Genomic DNA, 20,010 nt, shown 5'->3' on the forward strand with positions numbered 1-20,010 from the left:
CCCTTTGAGCCTGCATTGCCATTCATTTTAATTATGGCTGATCATCGATTTCAATATCATGATCTCACCTTCCCCCCCAACTCCCCCCCTCCCCCACCTCATTGCATTTGATCCCTTTAACCTCAAAGGCTTTTGCTAATTTCTTCTTGAAATCAGACAACGCTTTGGCCTCAATTACTTTCTGTACTCATGAATTCCACAGATTCACCATTCTCTGGGCCAAGAAATTTCTCCTCACCTCAGGCCTAAAAAGTTTACCCCTTCTCCTCAAACTATGAACCCTCAGTCTGGACTCCCCCACCATCGGAACCATTCTTTCTCAGTCCACCCTGCAAAATCCTGTTAGAATTGTATAAATTTCTATGAGGCCCCCTCTCACTCTTCTAAATTTCAATGAGTACAATCCTAACTGACTTAGTCTCTTCTTATATGACATAACTAACATCCCAGGAATCAGCCTGGTAAACCTTCGTTATGCTCCCTCTATAGCAAGGGCATCCTTCCTCAGATATGGGCATCAAAACTGCACACAATACTCCACTCATCTGTGTGTGTGTATCAAGAGAACTGCAGCATCCAATCAAAAGACTAAGTTCCAGCATTATGTGAGCATTTGTATTTTCTGTGCTAAACCTGTGGCAAGGGTTTTGTTTTTGGGGTTTGTTTGGTTGGAACATTTTTAGCTGTTAAAGATTATACAATATCATGGCTGTTTTTTCTCCTGTTTGTAACTGATAAAAGTTATTTTGCTAATTTTCCTTCTATACATGTTAACTATTTGATAAAAGCCCCCTAGTGCGTTATTTGAATCATATCTGAAGTAAAACATCTCATGCTTACCTTAGCCATATTCAAATTGCAAAATGTATGATCCAGGCAGACCTCAAAGTACTTTGGAGTTTCTGACCTGAATTATAACAATATCTACCCAGTCTTGTTCACAATAATCCTGTTAACGGATGGTTAGAAAAAGAGAACAAAAATACTCTATGCCACATACACATACAGGAACTATTTTCAACTCATCTATAAATATAAAGGCTTCCGGACCTTGTCTTTCCTTTGTGACTAAATTACAGTCCTTCCATTTAAACCAAGGCTTTCTACCTACTTTTGCTAGAAGCCTCCCATAACTTAAAACATAATAGAGGGCTGGTAGGTTTAGTGAATGGCTGCAGAGATTTGGAGAACAGCTTTGGTTAACTTATCAGCTTGATGCTATCAAAAATAAAATGGAATCCAAGCTGGGCTTGTCTAACGTCTAAAGATTGCTATTTCAGTTTTCAGCATGAGACGCTACTCAAAATCCTTCGCAATTACTCTTTGATCGATTCACTGAGACCTCCAACTCTCCAAGGATCAAACATTGAACATTATTATTGCACCATTTTACTTCATACCTACTGTTGTTTTGCTGGAGGTGTTCAGCTAGCCTCTTCAGGTTGATTCAGATGGTAATACCTTCTGAGTCTCCGGCACAGTCATTTGATCAAAGCATTTCATTTTGAAAAGAGACCAGCTGGAATTCAGTCTTTCTTACCTGGGATGTTGTGTATGGTGATGGCAAGAATAAGTAAAATGATGCGCTTCCAACTGCTTTGATCTGGAGTGGGTCTTGGATGACTGAATGTCGTCAAACCATCGGAGTAGTTGGATGGCTGTGTCCTTTTTCTCTGGTAGACTTCCCCGTTGTCTGCTTTCTCTGAAAGAAAACAAATGAGCAATAAGAATGCTGAAAAATACTCTGAAAGACATCTTTTCTTTCTCGTCACCTGAAATTGGTCTGAATTCTAACTATTAACTTTTCCAGGATTTGAAGAAGTCACAATTTTGAACCTTTAGACATTTTTCCACGAACAACTGATGTTATATAAAACAGAGGATGCTGGAAGAACTCAGCAGGTTTTTGAGTCCATTTGGCTCTTGAAAGGAGGAAGAATATATGAAATATTAAAGCGTAGCTGGGGATGATCGCAACAAAAAGTAGCAACTTCAAGAACAAACAATGGATCGCCAGGAAGGAGTTTCACATTGAGGCATCACAAGTGGGATTCGCCCCAAAACATTCTAAGTGATGAATTCACGTAGAATCAGGGGTAAATCCCACTGGGTTTTTCAGCAGGGTTTTCAAAAGGAATCTCCCACGCTCTGAGCACTGCACCCACACTCTGAGCACTGCACTCACACTCTGAGTACGAGAGTGAATAGCATTAAAAATCCAGAAGTAGGACTATTCCCACTGGAGAGGCCGGCAGCATAGTGCAGAGTGGGCCACTGCACACGCGCCAATCTGTCAGAGATTGGTGCATGTGCAGAAACCCCACACTGCCGGCCTCCCGATCGCTGGCTAGCCCTGCAAAACCCCACCCCCACTTCCCATTGCTGCTCCACTGATTCCCGCACGGCCTGATCTCCAGCCCACTGGACATGTCCAGGCCAGCTTTGACTCCCCTGCCAGCGGCCGCACTGGCAGCCTCAACACCCTGACTCCCAGTCCCGATCCCACTATCCCCCCGGCAGGCCGACCCCCCTGCAAAATGGCCAGCTCCGATCACTGTCTCCCTCCCTCTGTCACCAAGCCCGAATGCAGAGTGGCACTGTGACACCCCCCTCAACCCCACTGAGCAGCACCCCACAGACACCATCCCCATTAGGCCCTGCCCCTAGCCTAGCCCCCTTGGCACTGCCTGATGCCCAGTGGGCAATGCCAATGTGCCCCTGGGAATTGGCACCTTGCCTCTTGGGCAGTGCCAGGGGGCCAGGCTGGCAATGCCCAAGAGCATCCCTATTACCCCCCGACCTCCTCAGGGGCCTCAATGGTCCCCCTTTACTCCAGCAGGGTTGGGCTTCCAGCTCTCCACAAAATCTGTAAAGATCTCGTATGTAAAGAGTTACTGTGAGACTCAGTACAGTACTGACCACACAGTGATGCAAGAGAACACATGACCTGCATCTAGGGTTCAGTGCCGTGTTGGACAGAGCTGTGTGTAGACTCAAGCACGGAGACCACACTGAGATTGGACCTTTATTGCACCTGACTATATAGATTCTAGCAGTCAATAACTACATATTAGTGAACTATCTCAGATTACAAATACTTTATTAAAACCAATCGAACAGCACCCAACACCTTACAATTTTGAGTTTGGGAAAATAGAAATGTGAAGCGTACAAAGATCAAACCCATCAGATCACTGAGTGACCCTGTTATTCAGAATCCTTTTAGCAGCACTCATGTGTCAATCTCATTTCTTGTCACACAGAGAGGTGGTCTGTAACTTAAAAAATGTGCACAAAAAATGAACTGCAGTAGAAAGGACACAAAACAGAATCTCATCATCTTCAATGTCCAAGCACACTCCACAAAAAGGAATTATTGTGAACTGCTGTTATTTCAGTGCAGCCACTTGTGTGAATTACAAGCTGCAATGAAATGAAAAGCCAGTTAATCTATTTGGGTTATCCGAGTTCAAGACTGAATGTCACCCAAGGCACAGAAACTCTCTGCTTTTATTCTGGAGATCTTTAACATCCACTTATGCTGTCAGATATCTGTTTAACGGTAGCTTTGATGTCTCACCTGAAGGACATTGTTTCTGACAATGTGTCACCTACGAGTAAGAAGTCTCACAACACCAGGTTAAAGCCCAACAGGTTTATTTGATAGCAAAAGCCACTAGCTTTCAGAGTTAGTGCTCTGGAACATCAGCTGAGATGGTGCAGTCAAGTCTGAGGATTAATAACATGAGCCGGTGTGATGCACTGGGAAGCGACCGGCATTCAGACTTCTGAGCCCACCACCCAAAGGTTCCCACGCAACCAGAGAAATAAAGTGGGCTTTCGGGCATTAGAGCTCTTCCACCATGACCTGGATCAAGGTCAAAGTTTACAATTTGAAAGGGCCACTTTGGCCTCTTTAGCAACGGAATACACGGATGGACCTCTTTGAGTGAGGTCTCCAGTTCCTAAATCACAAAGGTACATTTACCCCTTCCAGTGATCAAAGAACACTGCCTTCAGGCCACCCACCTGAATGGGCAGAGATCTCACTCTGGAAGTGTTTTATTTCATTTTGCATGTATTATAAGAGCCTTTCTAAATGAGCAAAACGAGCTCATTGCCCTCAATTTGTATAGCATGGGCAGGTTTCCCGTTTCCAAACCCACTTACTAACCGTTCTATCCCCGGTTGCCGTGATGACGGTGGAACATAACCTGACACGTTTGTGCTCGGTGATAAGTTGATGCATTCCAACCTTATTTTTGGAGCAAATTATTCAGGCCTTGGAGCGGGACTTGAGCCCGGAGCCCTGTGATCTCACCAAGAGATTGGCATTGGGCTGAAAAGAAGTTGCAAAGCTTTGGTATGGATTTAGGATTCTGATCCACACTCTGAAGGTTTAAACTCCAGTTTCACTGCCTGTCAGCCAATTCACTACTCAGATATTATACATTTGGGATATTCTCCGTGCAACTGTGGGCTCCACATCTCAGCAAGTGATATGCAGCAGCATTGCGACCCTCAGTGATACTGAGTTCAATCTGTACGATCGAAGCTCCCATGTTGTAAAGTGGATCTGTCTCCACGAAGGACTTCAGCTGATTTTTAAAATATATATATAATGCACTTTGAAGCTTTGATGTAAATATTTCATCTAAAAATAAAAACTTGGTTGTAATAACAAAGTACAGCACAGGAACAGGCTCTTCGGCCCGCCAAGCCAGTGCTGACCATGAAACCCAAACTAAACTTAAAAAAAACCTTCTGCCCTTACTCAGTCTGTGTCCCTCTATTCCCTTCCCATTCCTGTACCCATCCAGATGCCTCTTAATTGTTGCTAATATGCCTGCTTCCACCACCTCCCCTGGCATCACATTCCAGGCACCCACCACTCTGAACAATTTCCTCTGCACAGCTCTCTTAAATTTTCCCCCTCTCACCTTGAACCTGTGTCCCCTTGTAACTTACATTCCATCCTTGGAAAAAGCCTCAGACTATCCGTCTGTCTATGGTTCTCATAATTTTCCAGACTTCTATCAGGTCATCCCTCAACCTCCGTCTTTCCCATTATCATCTGTTCCAATGAGCGAAATTTCCTGCTCTCGTTGGTGGTGAGTTTGGAAGCAGGAAGGATATGTAATTAAGCCAGATGGTGACACACTGGAACCTTGTCACCTTCCCACCTCCGCCACAATTGAGTTCTGGCTGGGAAGACCCATGGCTAAGCCTCCTGCCCTGCCACCTTTTGAGGCCCTTACATGTCCAATTAATGACCACTTAAAGACCTCATCTTGCCACCAATGCTATTCATCCCATGGTGGGCAGGCCTGTTGCCAGGTGGCATGCATAGCAGTTAAAACTGTGTGGGGTCAACTTGGGGGTGGTGGGGGGTGTCGAAATTCCTCGATTAAAGGCACTCAGTACCCAATCAAGGGACTCAACATCAGGAAGGATGGGCTCATGGTGATTCACACTCCATCTGCCCTTGCTGCCAACGTCTCTGCATCTCACTCATTCCTGTGAAACCCTCCCCCATGTCCATTATCTCCCTGTGACCTAGGTCGCTCCTCGATCCCACCGGGACTGCCTGTCTTTCCCACAGCAGCCGTGTGTCTGTTGGCGATATGTCTGCCCCTGGGTCGTGATTCCCTGGCCTTGTGACTGCCTGATAGGCTTGTGGTTCAGTCAGCCTTCCCAAAAAGAGCAGCGAGGGTCTCTCACCTACTCAGCGAGCATCTCTCACCTGGGTCTTGCCTCCTGGAGCCAGTAGGCAAAACCCCCCACTACGTCTCAACAAGAATCCACCCCATTTTTCGATGACAAAACGTAATGACTGTCGGATCATTATAGATTCTACTATGTATAAAAATGAATAAAGATTTCTCAAAGGAACGTTTATCTTAATGACACTGCCGACTGAATATCTTAGACAGCCATTTCTTATATTGACAAAATTATCAACTAACGTTTGACATTTTGCACCATGTATTGAACCAATCCTTCAGATGAGACACATGCACAGTTTCATCGGGTGAATACCACCTGACAACGGAACTGAATGAAGTGTTATTTTCAACAGGTTATTTGCTTAACAGGAGCTGAATGTACTGCCAAGGAAAACTGAATGTGTCACAGTTCTGACTGACCAAGGTAATTAACAGCTCCCCAAGCACTAGCCCCACATTCATTTACAGTCCAATGCAGGCAGCTGACAGTCAGCGCTGAGTAATGTCACTGATAATTCCTTAGGCTGACTGCGCTCCAGAATCATTACCACTGTCTTCATTGAACTTCATAAAACACACTGTTCTCGCCCTCTCCTGTCCTGCCTGCACCAGTGTCACTGATTTTAATTTAAAACTAATATTGCCAAGGGAACAGACAGCCTGAATGAATCCAATCGTATTTTTCGGAAAAGGCACACATGCAGTCAAGCCTCTTAATCAGTGCAGATTCAGCAACAGCAAACATCTCAAAACCTACATTAGCTCCTCAGAGCAAGCACCCGATCAATAAGAGTGAACCTTGGCCTGTTTAGCTAAACATTGCAGGCCAACTATTGAACAGTCACAAGTGGGCTTTCCTTTAAAGGGCTACCACCTTCATCAATAAATATCTGAATCTTAGAATAGATTCTAATCTAGTAGAACAATAGCCTATTCCAAGGAGTGGCCATCACTCTGTCCCTGCGCTACGGTGGAGCTCCACATTTCTAGATGGGACTTCCGCTCCTGGCATCTTCAGAAATGAGCAGCATGTCTTCAGTCATGGCGTTGAGTCCTCGGGGAGACGATAATCCCCGCTTTTCCCAACAGTTGCTGCCGTACTTTCCTCAGTGCTCTGTAACTGACCAAAAGGCTTTGGAATATTCAAACAGCTTTTTAGTGCGTTGATGTATGAGTGCCTGAGCGAATGGGTGAATGAGTAGGTGGGTGAGGTAGGTGGGTAACAGGGTCGCTGGGTAAGTGGATGCGGTCGGGGTCAGGTTAGGCCAGGGAAGACGGAAGGGGGCCAATCGGGAAGTGGTGAGGTCAGGTCAGGCAGAATTTGGAGAATCAAGGGGGAGTTGGAAGGGTCAAGTGGGAGTCAGGGGATGAGGTCAGTGGGGTCAAAAAGAGTAGTCAGGAGGTTGAGAGGAACGATGTGAATGACTGGGGAGGGGGAGTGCTCAGTTGCATAGTTACCCAGGAGTTAGAGGAATGTTGGGTTACGGGGATAGGGAGGGGGAAATGGCCTGGGTAAGATTCTCTGTCAGAGTCAGTGCAGACTTGATGGGCCGAATGGCCTCTTATGCAGTGTAGAGATTCTATGATTTTTCAGCCTAACATTTACTGGGCAACAATCCAGATAAGTCAGTCAGAGCTTTTCCAGGTCTCTGACTCTAATTCAGAGTTGGAGACTCTTTTAGGAGGGTCCCAGGAAGTTGGGGAACTGCCCATCGGAAGTTCAAACTCCTGAGCAATTCCCATGGAGTCAGTGCGTTGGGAATCTGAGGGCACTCAACTCAAATCTCGGCAGAATTACCCATGATTTCCCATGATCCAGAGAGCAGAGGTCCTTGGTCAGTGCGTCAAACTCACCGCAGTGACTGTCCTTCCTGGGACAAGGAGGTTCGCGAGCTCCGATTCTTCTCTCTCCCACCTCCAGAAAAATGAAATTCACCTGGGTTATTGTCCCCTGAAAACAATGATCCTCGCTGAGTGTCATGCTTAGACTGCACTGTAACCATTTTCAAAATTCAATTTACAGAAGTGATAAGAGTCCCTGAAAACAAAGATTAATCTATCACAGAGAACAAAAGAACAAACTAAGCTGCTGTGTTTATTTTTGTAACATTTCTTGTGCCCTCAGGTTGGCCTCAGCGTTTCACAGCCAACAGAATACTTCTGAAGAGCAATGTTTTGATAGACAAGCACGGCAGGCACAAAGCACAAGACAGAGATCAATAAATCAGTCTTGGTGATGATGACTGAGGGATGAATGTTTGCCAGGGCATTAGAGTCCCTGCATTGCAAATACTACCATCAAATATTTGACATCCGCCTACACGAGCGGTTGGGAGCCTGGATTAATTTCTCATCTGAGTGACGACATCTTCAAGACGCCACAGACGTGTCAGCTGAGACGGAGGTGTCTGCTACTTCCCCAGACATAGCACTTCACACACACACAGATCTCCAAGTAACAAGCCACTTGGCTTAATGTTTAAAAATAGCCAGAATTCACCAGTAACCAAATGTCACATTTATGCAGTTTTGTTAACATAATAGCACTTTGATTTGATGTATTATTGTACATGCATTAGTATTCAGTGAAAAATATTGTTTCTTGCATGATATATAGACAAAGTATACCGTTCATCAAGAGGGAAAGGAGAGGGTGCAGAATGTAGTGTTACTGTCATAGCTAGGGCGTAGAGAAAGATCAACTTACTATAAGGTAGGTCCATTCAAAAGTCAGATCACGAAACAGAAGACACCGGACACCAGACAAGCGTCCGGAGAGTTGATCAAAGCATGAATTTTGAGGAAGTATTTGAAGAAGGGGCGAGAGGAAATAAGGTTGAGGGGATACACTTTATATTGTGCATTCTGGATGATTGGAGGCTTCACGGACAAGATTGAGATTCAGCAATGACTGAATACAAAGATTGGAAATGTACACTGGCATGTGGCGCTAAGGGAGATTGCAGAATTGGGAATGGACATGGTCACGTATATGAAGAACTGGGGAGCCAGCAAGGACCGGGGTCATAGGGGATAGGATGCAGGTAGAGGAATTTATTTTTTTTATTCATTCATGGGATGTGGACATCGCTAGCTGGCCAGCATTTATTGCCATCTCTACTTGTCCTTGGATGTAGGCCAGACCAGGTAAGGATAGTAGGCTTCTTTCCCTAAAGGACACTGATGAACCAGATGGCTTTTTCCATAAATCGTCAATTGTTCGTTGGTCAGTAGATTCTTACTTCCAGATTTTTTTTACTGCATTCAAATCCCACCATTTGCCGTGGTGGGATTCGAACCCAGCTCCTCAGAACATCAGCTGTGTTTCTGGATTAATAGTCTAGTGATAATACCATTAGGCCAATGCCTCCCTATAATTCTGGGCAAGCTACAGTTCTGTTAGGTGGAATTTACACAACCTGGAGATTGATGAAGGTACAAATGAGATTTTCAATCATATTTAAGGTAAACCGGGACAAAGACCTCCATATAGATGTAGAAATGTTCAGCTTTGATGGAGGTTGGATGTGGGGATTGAAGCTTGTCTCAGGATCAGGATGAATGCTGGACAGGGCAGTAGAATTAAGCAGGAGGAAAGATGCTTTCTGGTAGAAGCTCCAAAAGATGAGTTAATCTTGTCAATGTCAATGTTTGGCCTTGGAGGGAGTGCAGAGGAGGTTTACTAGGCTGATACCGGAGTTGAGGGGGTTGAGCTATGAGGAGAGGCTGAATAAACTAGGCTTGTACTCGTTAGAGTTTAGAAGAATGAGGGGAGATCTCATTGAGACGTATAAGATGATGAATGGGATGGATAGGATAGAGGTGGAGAGACTCTTCCTGCTCAGAAAGGACAGTAGGACTAGAGGGCACAGCCTCAAGATAAAGGGGGGGGGCGGTTTAGAACGGAGTTGAGGAGGAACTTCTTCACTCAAAGGGTGGCGAATCTCTGGAATTCTCTGCCCGTTGAGGTGGTGGAGGCTGCCTCGCTAAATATTTTTAAGACGTGGGTTGATGGGTTTTTGATAAGCGAGGGGATTAAGGGTTGTGGGGAGAGGGCGGGAATGTGGAACTGAGCCACGACAGATCAGCCATGATTTTATTGAATGGCGGGGCAGGCTCGAAGGGCTAGATGGCCTACTCCTGCTCCTATTTCTTATGTTCTTATGTTCTTAAGCTGAAGGAAGTGTTGCTCAACCACAACCAGATGTCGGATGCACAACAGCGATAGCACAAAGGTGACCATGGAGTCAGGAGAGGTGGGGGAGGATTAGAGCTTCGCGACATTACCATATAAAGGAACCTGAGCCTACATCAACAAATTACACTACCAAGGGGCGGGATGTGGAAAGGATGGAGGCACATTGGACTGGACTGCAAGATGAGAAAGTAAGTGTATAGAGGAAAGATGATCACAGAAGATACAGTCTTCAAGCATTGAAAATATAAAATGACACGGAAACAACAGTTGCAGATATAAAGACATCTGTGATGTTAGAGCAGTCTTGCTGTTCTTGGCAGGGCAGGATCCCAGACAGGAAATTTGAGGGGAGAAATGGGATCTCAGCTTGGAGGTGACAACATGCATTTTGAGGTTCTCAGAGGTTAGGGTTTCCTCTGCGTACTCCAGTTTCCTCCCACAGTCCAAAAGGTACACTGGCTGGGTTCACTGGCCATGCTAAATTGCCCCTTGATGTCAGGGGGACTAGCTAGGGTAGCTGCATGGGGTTATGGGGATAAGGCTGGGTGGAATTGTGGTCAGTGTAGACTCGATGGGCCGAATAGCCTCCCTCTGCACTGTATGATTCTAGCTGTTAGAGATATAGCAGTTGTTAGAGATGACTGGGATAAATGTGGGGAGGCAGGTGTTGATAGTTTGGAAAGACACTGCAATGGAACAGAGTAAAAGGAGATCAAAGGTGAACATGTGAAAGGCAAGGTGGGGGTTGAACATAAGAAATAAAAGCAGGAGTAGAGAGGCCCCCTTAACCAGATCTGCCATTCAGTGCAATCAGAGAGGATTTTCTAACTCAGCACCATTTTATCACCCACTCCAATATCCCTGCATTCCCTGAAAGACCAAAAAACTCAGCCTTCAATATATTCAACAATAGAACATTCACAGCCGCTAGGTAGAGATTTCTAAGGGTTCACAATCCTCAGGATGGGCAAGCAATTGGCAAATTAAGTTCAACACAGATAAATGTGAGATAGCATCTTTTGCTTGGAAGAACAGGGAGGTCACTTATTACCTGGAAATCTAGGTGGGATAGAGGAGGAAAGTGATCTCAGAGTGCAAATACACCAATCACTAAAGGTTGTCCTACAGGTTAGCAAAATCATAAAAGACAAAAACCAAACACAGGGAAGTTATGCTTAATTTGAATTGAAACTTGGTTGGATGACACTTAGGAATACCACGTGCAGTTCTAGCTACCAGATTACAAAAAAGATACAAAGGCACTGGAGAGGGTGCAGAAAAGATTTACAGGAAAGACAGCAGAAATGTGCACTGTACAGATCAGCAAGGAATCAACAAGCTGTGTTTCTTTCTTCTCGGGAAAAGGCCAAGAGCTGACCTAATAGAGACCTTTAAAATTATGAAGGGTTTTGACAGAATGAATAGAGAGAGAATGTTTCCTCTTGTTTTCTTTTATTTGTTCATGGGACATGGGCGTTGCAGGTTCTGCCAGCATTCGTTGACCGCCCCTGAGGGCATTTCGGAGTTAACCATATTGCTGTGGGTCTGGAGTTGCATGTAGGCCAGACCAGATAAGGATAGCAGATTTCCTTCCCTTAAGGACATCAGTTAACCAGATAGGTTTTTCTGACAATTGGCAATGGTTTCATGGTCATCATTCGACCTTTAGTGAATTCAAATTTCACCAGTCATGGTGGGATTCGAACGCTGGTTCCAGAGCATTATCCTGGGTCTCTGAATTGTTAGTCCAGTGACAATGCCACCTCTATTTCAGAAATAGCATAACCTGAGGCCATCAATATAAAATAGTTACCAAGATATCTAATGTAGAATTCAAGAAGTGGATTGTGCTACCACAGAGTGTGGTTGAAGCTAACAGTATAGCCATGTAATAAAGGAAGTTAGACAAGAATCTGAGGGAGAAATGAATGCTGGTTTACCACGATAGATGAGGCAAAATGGGAGGAGGTTTGAGTGTAGCGTAAATGCTGGCAGGGACTGGTTGGATCAAAGGACCTTTTTCTGTTCCATATATACTAGACAATGAGTCCTAATCCATCAATCCTTGAGATTTCGCCAAAAAATTAAGAAAGGAAAAGATAAGCTTGTAAAATTATTCTGCACTGTACAAGAGACAACTATCCAACTGCTCTATCTCTGCAGGTCCTCTCTTTCCTCTAACTACCAGGATCTCTCCATTCCCAGCAGAGAGGAGCTTTCAATTGCCAGTTAATATTCTTTCAGTTAAGAGAGTCAGATTCTTTCACCTGGCAGTGTTTCATGACCAGCGTCAGCTCAATGCTATTTCACAATCAGTTCAAAGAAGTAATTACCAAACCAAACACTTCAAGATGGTGATGGAGCGTGGCGACTTCTCGCAAGGTGTGCCCAGCATGCCCTCTAATACTAACTTGTATTCTTGTTCTATGCTTCTAAAACTTCACTTGTACTCTTCTAAACTCTCTAACAACGCTCTAACTCAATCACTTCTTTCCTGTTGCCATCAGACTTCTGAATAGACCTGCCTCGTATGAAGTTGCTCATTCTCTGCACCCTAGCTATGACTGTGACACTATAGTCTGCACCCTCTCCTTTCCTTCTCTCTGTACCGTATGCCTTGTCTGTATAGCATGCAAGAAACAATATGTTTCACTGCATACTAATGCAGCATGCGGACTCCGCACAGACAGTGACCCAGGCTGGGAGTCGAGCCCAGGTCCCTGGCACTGTGAGGCAGCACTGCTAACCACTGAGCGAGACGGTGAGAACAGTGGAGGAGTAAAGGAGTTGGATATCTTTGTACACAAAATCACAAAGCTTGTGTTCGGGCATAAAATGTAATCAGAGGTTAATGGGAGGCCAAACTTTATCTCCAGGGGGAATGGAATACAAAAGCAGAGAAAGCAATTGAGTTCAAGTGCCGAATCTCAAAGATATTTGGGTTAGGTGGATTGGCCACGTTAAATTAACCCTTGTGTCAGGGGGATTAGCAAGGTAAATATATAGGGTTATGCCTCCCCCTGACCCTTTCTCATCTGAGAAACCTGGCTAAAAACTGACAAATCTTGGTCAATGTGGTCAAATTTGTGTGAATGACAATGAAAGCTGAGATTAGAACCGTCAACACATTCGCTCAGGTTTTCAACTTTCTATCACCCGAGCTACCCACCACAAACCCTACCTGCCTGTTGTATCACAGGGAGAGAGCTTCATTATACTTATTCAGTCCTTCAGGCCTACTGGCACTGAGGAAGTGGGGATGCCAGCCTTCACCAACAACACTGACAACTTCGGATGAAGATGAAGATTCGTGAGGGAAAAGGCAAAATCATCTCATAAGTTCATAAGATATGGTGGCAGAATTAGGCCATTTGGCCCATCGAGTCCATTCCACCATTCGATCATGGCTGATACACTCCTCATGCTCATTTTCCTGCCTTCTCCCCATAACCCTTCAACCCACTGCCAATTAAAAATCTGCCTAACTCCTCTTAAATTTACTCGCCATCCCAGCATTCACTGCACTTTGGGGTAGCGAATTCCAGAAATCCACGATCCTTTGGGAGAAGTAGCCTCTCCTCAACTCTGTTTTAGATTTGCTACCCCTTATCTGAAGACTCTCACCCTATAAGTGGGAATTTGTTCTCCATGTTCGCCCACTGCCAAATAGAACACAGAACAGTACAGCACAGTACAGGCCCTTTGGCCCTCGATGTTGTGCCGAGCTATGCCCGAACCCAAGATCAAGCTATCCCACTCTCTATCATTCTGGTGTGCTCCATGTGCCTATCCAATAACTGCTTGAAAGTTCCTTAAGTGTCTGCCTCCACTATCACAGCAGGGAGGGCATTCCACACCCCAACCACTCTCTGAGTTAAAAACCTACCTCAGACATCCCTCCTCTATCTCCCACCATGAACCTTATAGTTATGCCCCCTAGTAACAGCTACATTCACCCGAGGAAATATAAAACTAGAAGTTTGAGATTTGATGACTGACTGGTAAACAGCTCAACAGTAATGAAAAGCTCAGCTTTGACATAAGCACAAAGAATATCTTCGGTTAGTTCATGGTCTGAAATGGAAGGGTTGGATCTTGGCTTAACTGTGATGATCGATTCCTCCTGTTTGCTTCCCCTCTGCGCCGCTGCTGTCAGTCAGACACAGCTGCAGTTTCTCTACCCGCCTGTCAAGTGATAAGACAGGAGACCAAGTACATGCAAACTGCTGGACGTGCATTGCAGGCTGATTAATAGGAAATGCTGGCAAAATGTGGAATGTGAACAAAATAATACTGAATGGATACGACAGGCTTAATAAACCAGAAATAAAGCAAGGAAGCTTTCACATCAGGCTTCCAGCTCAAGTAGCTTTGCCGTTTGTGTGCTGAAGTTATCAGGCCTGAAATGTTAGTGACTGCTCCTTGCAGCATATTCATCCTGTTCAATTTGGGAATAAAATGAGAGAGTCCCTTTGGGCAACACTCCAAGCTTCATACGGAATCTTTACAACGTAGCAGGAGGCTATTCAGCCCATCGAGCTTGACTCACTCAACTGATGAAGGAGCTTGAGGCTCCGAAAGCTGGTACTGCTAAATAAATCTGTTGGACTTTAACCTGGTGTTGTGAGACTTCTTACTGTGCCCAGAACTGGACACAGTACTGCAGATGAGGAGGTACAAAGTATTCTCTTAAGTTCACAATTATGAGGCAACCCAGATCATTATATCAAGACATTGTCCTCTTCAGAGCCCCTGCTACTAGTTGCAGACCTTTGCGGCAATTTTAAACTAACGTTCTGCAGCATGAATTCAATGTTAGCAGTGACTTCATGAGGGTCCAGAGGAGGTGCATGAGAATTATTCCAGAAATGAAGAGCTTAATGTATGAGGAGTGTTTGAAGATTCTGGTCCTGTACCCGATGGAGTTTAGAAAGATGAGGGACGACCTCATTGAAACTTACAGAACACTGAAAGGCTTGGATAGAGTAGTCATGGGGAAGATGTTTCCAGTAGTATGCTAGACTAATCCCCAAGGGCACAGCCTCAAAGAAAAGGGATGTTCCTTTAGAATCGAGATGCGGAGGAATTTCTTCAGCCAGGGGGTGGTAAATCGATGGAATTCATTGCCACAGAGGGGTGTGGAGGCCAAGTTATTGAATGTATTTAAGGCAGAAATAGATAGGTTCTTGATTGGTAAAGGGGTCAAAGATTACAGGGAAGAGGTAGGAAAATGGGGTTGAGAAACTTATCAGCCATGACTGAATGGCGGAGCAGACTCAATGGGCTGAATGGCCTAATTCTGCTCCTGTATCTTATGGTCCATGTATGGGACCTGCAAAATCTGGAACTGGTCAAACATTGTGCAGCAAGAGAGAACATGAATACGAACTCTTGAGATCAGGCAGTCAAACATTACAGTCCATCAACTGTTTCAATTAACCTTTTCTAATTTCGAACAGAGGCAAGGGGAAAAGGATGACAATAAAATCACTCAAAGAACAAATGAAACAGCCTGCAGCTGACTGGAGCCCAAAAGGTGCCACAAAAATTCATTAAATGCTATTATGAAGATCGGATAGGGAATCTGCCAAACCTGCAGCAGCTTGACTGAAATGGAACCATAAGCTACGGAAAATATGTTATCCCGAGAGACAATGGCCTAGTGGCGTTATCGCTCGACTATTAATCCAGAAACTCAGTTAATGTCCTGGAAACATGGGTTTGAATCTCACCACAGCAAATGGTGGAATTTGAAATCAATAAAAAGTACCTGGAATTAAGAATCTACTGTTGACCGTGAAAACATTGTCAATTATTGGAAAATCCCATCTGGTTCACTAATGTCCTTTAGGGAAGGAAATCTGCCATCCTTACCTGGTCTGGCTTACATCTGACTCCAGAGCCACAGCAATGTGTTTGACTCTCAAACGCCCTCCAAGGACAACTGGGGATGAGCAATAAATTCTGGACAGCCAGCGATGTCCATCTCCCAAACATAAATAAATGAAAATATGTATACGGAACGGAAAGAGGGTATTAAAAACCGAACTAGTAATTTCCAGGTTGGAATGGGGCCTAGCAAGCAGACGGACCATTCAAAAGTAGCAGTAAGAGGCTCAGAGGATGTTATTGGGGTCAGGGCAGGATGAGGGAAAGTAGTGCAGGCAGAGTCTAAAAAGAAACTATTTGTGATGAATTAAAATGGAGAGCAGATCTGGGGTTGTGACCAACAGTCAGGCTCCCACAATGTGATCGGGGCCCAAACTGTATACCGCCACCAAGACCTGACAGGCTTCAGGTGGATAGCCTAGCTGGTAGCCATTAAAAATTCTCATCATCACGCCTGGCAGCAAATTAAGTCTTCCCATCCATTTTCCCCTGGATAAATCCTGGTTTTCGATGGAAGGAAGGAAGGAGTTAAAATTCATCGCACAAATGGAAATTCTGTTGCGGCAAGTGAATCAAAACCCAATAAATCTTGGAATGAGTGGGCTGGCACGAGGGGAGAAAAAAATCTAATCTTTTAAAACTGGCAGTTGTGAAAAACTTGTTTATTCGGGGAAGGCAGCGTATCGTCTTTTGCACATCTGGCCAACGCCATGTCTTCAATTTCAAGTTGTGTTATTAACTCTTAATGCCCTCCGAAGCTTATATAGAGTTGCACAAAATTAACTGCGACAGCTTATTTTGGACAATCTCTGCAGTTTTGCCAGTGTCAGCCGCTTGTCAAGAATATATATTGCAACTTTCTGATGCAGAAAGGCCATTTGGGAATTTGTGGATGAAAAGAGAGATTTTTTTTTTGTTTCCCTAAACTGTAACTATCTAAAGAGAGATATTTATCAATATCTGAAGAGAAGAACAGGTTCCAGGATTGGACTTGATGGGTTTGCTGCATTCTGTCGCTGTCAATTAATTCTCACTGAAAAATTACTAACGTAATCCAGGACTGACATTTATGTTATCAATCCACCCCCTCCTTTATCGATTGGCATCCTTACGATAAAAGTGCATCTTCGGTTTATCGGAACAGCTACAAATATTAGTCACTCCAAATCAACTCATTTCACTGTCCATTTAAAAAAACATTCAGGAACAGAGTTCAATTTGAGTTTCTTTTTGAACTGATAAAAGAGCTCCCATTCACACTGCCAGCCCACAAACAAGGAGAAAGATGGCAATTGCAACAAACTTCATGACCTCCCGTTTCTATCCTAGCCATTCTTTAAGCAACTTCAATGCAAACTATCATGCACGTTGTTCCTAACCTTCTTGTTGACAGTAATGAAGGAAACACAAACAACAGCATGTTTAGGGACAAATGAAGAAGGTGGAAGATGTTTGCTCAGCAGAATGACTTTACTTGAATGCTATTGCGTCATTAAGTGCCGACCAGTATGCATATTCATCGTCCCCCAATCTCTTCTACCCGACAAACCCTGCAGGGCTGGAGGGGAGAGATGAGAGGAGTGACGTGACAACCATTCCAAACTCTGCAACCAACATGACGCTGCTCAAGTAGCTCCAAAAACTTCCTCTCACAACCCCTAGACTTACAGTGTGTGTTAGAAACAGCTTAAAACAAGGGCCTAACAATTATCACATGCAATTCACTCACTCCGTCACTGTTAGCCATCTCTGTCTTATCGTGCTTAAAGATACCACCAATTTCCTGTAGAAGGCACCTTTGGCAGGAGTGGACACTAGACTCAAGCAAGCCTCCACTCAAAGGTTGAGGGAACTCTGTAGGCAGCTATCAGTCTGGTGAAGGATCCATACCGATACATCACTGCTGGCCATAGCTTCTGAATCAAGGTCAAAACCTTGATGCAAACTGTCCCCATGGAAACCAGTGCAAAAGCAATGGATCATGAACACGCACCTTTGAAATATTTATTCAGTATAGTAGGTCATCCTTTTTTTCCCATAGTATTGAGTTCTTTGGGTTTCCTTCATACAATTCACATCAGATTCAGCGATCAGTATTAAGCAGCAGTTCCCTTCTTAATATCAGGTTACTCTCTCATCCTGTGCACTACGCTGTTTCCAATTTACAGTGAAGCCTCCAATAGCAGAGTCAGGTAAAGACAGCCTGTCCTCAGAGATCACCTCACCACACTAGCCCTGGATCCCATCAAATATTAACAATTCTTGCTGATCTCCAGAATAACAACAATTCAGTGTCAAGGTGCAAATACAGAGGCACCATTTTGTGCACACCGATCCACAGAAAAAATTGAAAGTCCACTTGTACAGTATCACTCTGATAAAATAAATTAACAATTTGTATTAATATTAATGCCTCTAGTGTTTAAAACATTCCACTATACTCCACAGATACGCGGTTAGACAAAAATGGACAGTAAGTCACAAAGGGAATCATTAGGAGTAACTTAGAGTCATAGAATTCCTACAGTGCAGAACATAGAACATAGAACATAGAACATAGAACATTACAGCGCAGAACAGGCCCTTCGGCCCACGATGTTGCGCCGACCAGTTACAAAAACAATGACCCACTAGCCTATACCAATCCCTTTTCGTCCATAAACCTATCCAGAGATCTCTTAAACGCCCCCAAACTAGACGCATTTACAACTGCAGCAGGCAGGGCATTCCAATCCCTCACCACCCGCTGGGTAAAGAACCTACCCCTGACATCCGTCCTGTAGCTACCCCCCCTTAATTTAAAGCCATGCCCCCTCGTGCTAGCTTTCTCCATCCGAGGAAAAAGGCTATCACTATCCACCCTATCTAAACCTCTAATCATCTTATATGTTTCAATAAGATCCCCTCTTAGCCGCCTTCTTTCCAACGAAAACAACCCTAAATCCCTCAGTCTCTCCTCATAGGACCTCCCCACCATACCAGGCAACATCCTAGTAAACCTCCTCTGCACCCTCTCCAACGCCTCCACATCCTTCTTGTAATGCGGGGACCAGAACTGCACACAGTACTCCAAGTGCGGCCGCACTAGAGTAGTGTACAGTTGCAACATTACACTGCGACTCCTAAATTCAATCCCCCTACCAATAAACGCCAAGACACCGTACGCCTTCTTGACAACCTTATCTACTTGATTCCCAACTTTCAGGGATCTATGTACACACACACCTAGATCCCTCTGTTCATCCACACTATTCAAAGTCCTCCCGTTAGCCCTATACTCGACACATCTGTTGCTCCTACAGGAGACCATTTGGCCCATCATGTTTGTATCGACTCTCCAAGAGAGCTTTACCCAGGTCCTCTCCCAGTGACCCCACATATTTAGCCTGCTAATGTCCCTGACATTAAGGGGTAATTTAGCATGGCCAATCACCCAACGTGCACATCTTTGGACTGTGGGAGGAAATCTGAGCACCCAGAGGAAACCCACGCAGACATAAGGGGAACGTGCAAACTCCACACAGACAGCGACCCGAGGCCTGAATTGAACCTGGCCCCCTGGCGCTCTAAGGCAGCAGTGCTAACCACTGTGCCACTGTGCTGCCCCCAAATGCTTAGTCTAGGAGTCAGCAACATTAACAGCAAGAAAATTCAGTAAAATATGCATTTATCTTAAGAGCTGTAATGCTGTTACTTAAATACCAATGACAATGAAAAAGAGAGATACACTTCCACATTTTAAAAGTTTTAAAAAATTGAATGAAACTTTCTCAAACATACAATGCTAATAAAGAATTAAAAACAAGACAAGCCATTTAATTGCTATCAAAATGGGCTTGAGCAATCAAGTCCTTAATGAGCAGCTCCAGAGGCACAGATTCTAGTCCTTTGGCTTAATCAAAGTTGTAGATTTTTAAGGAGGATCTTAAAGAAGGGGATGTTGGTGGCAAGAAAGAGAAGTCTTTAAGTGTCAATCCCAGTGCATGGGCCTTATTACAATGAGCTGTCTCCTCATTCACGGGACATGGGTGTCACTGGCCGGCCAGCATTGGAGGGCAGTTGAGAGTCAACCACATTGTTGTGGCTCTGAAGTCACATGTAGGCCAGACCAAATAAGGATGGCAGATTTATTTCCCTAAAGAACCATAGTGAACCAGATGGGTTTTTCCGACAGTCGACAATGGTTTGATGGCCATC

General features: G+C 44.5%; 1 protein-coding gene across 2 annotated transcripts in view; it reads right to left on the reverse strand.

Moving 5' to 3' along the window:
- slc39a11 (solute carrier family 39, member 11) overlaps nt 1-20,010 on the reverse strand; it is a 701,093-nt gene that overhangs the window by 345,748 nt on the left and 335,335 nt on the right. For both annotated transcript variants that reach the window (XM_080209531.1, XM_080209530.1), the window contains exon 5: nt 1,541-1,702. In XM_080209531.1, the coding sequence (XP_080065657.1) occupies nt 1,541-1,702 (162 nt within the window). The remainder of the gene's footprint in view (nt 1-1,540; nt 1,703-20,010) is intronic.

The sequence above is a fragment of the Carcharhinus amblyrhynchos genome, chromosome 21 (genome assembly GCF_965287045.1).
Source record: "Carcharhinus amblyrhynchos chromosome 21, sCarAmb.v2.hapA, whole genome shotgun sequence".
Classification (NCBI taxonomy): Eukaryota; Metazoa; Chordata; class Chondrichthyes; order Carcharhiniformes; family Carcharhinidae; genus Carcharhinus; species Carcharhinus amblyrhynchos.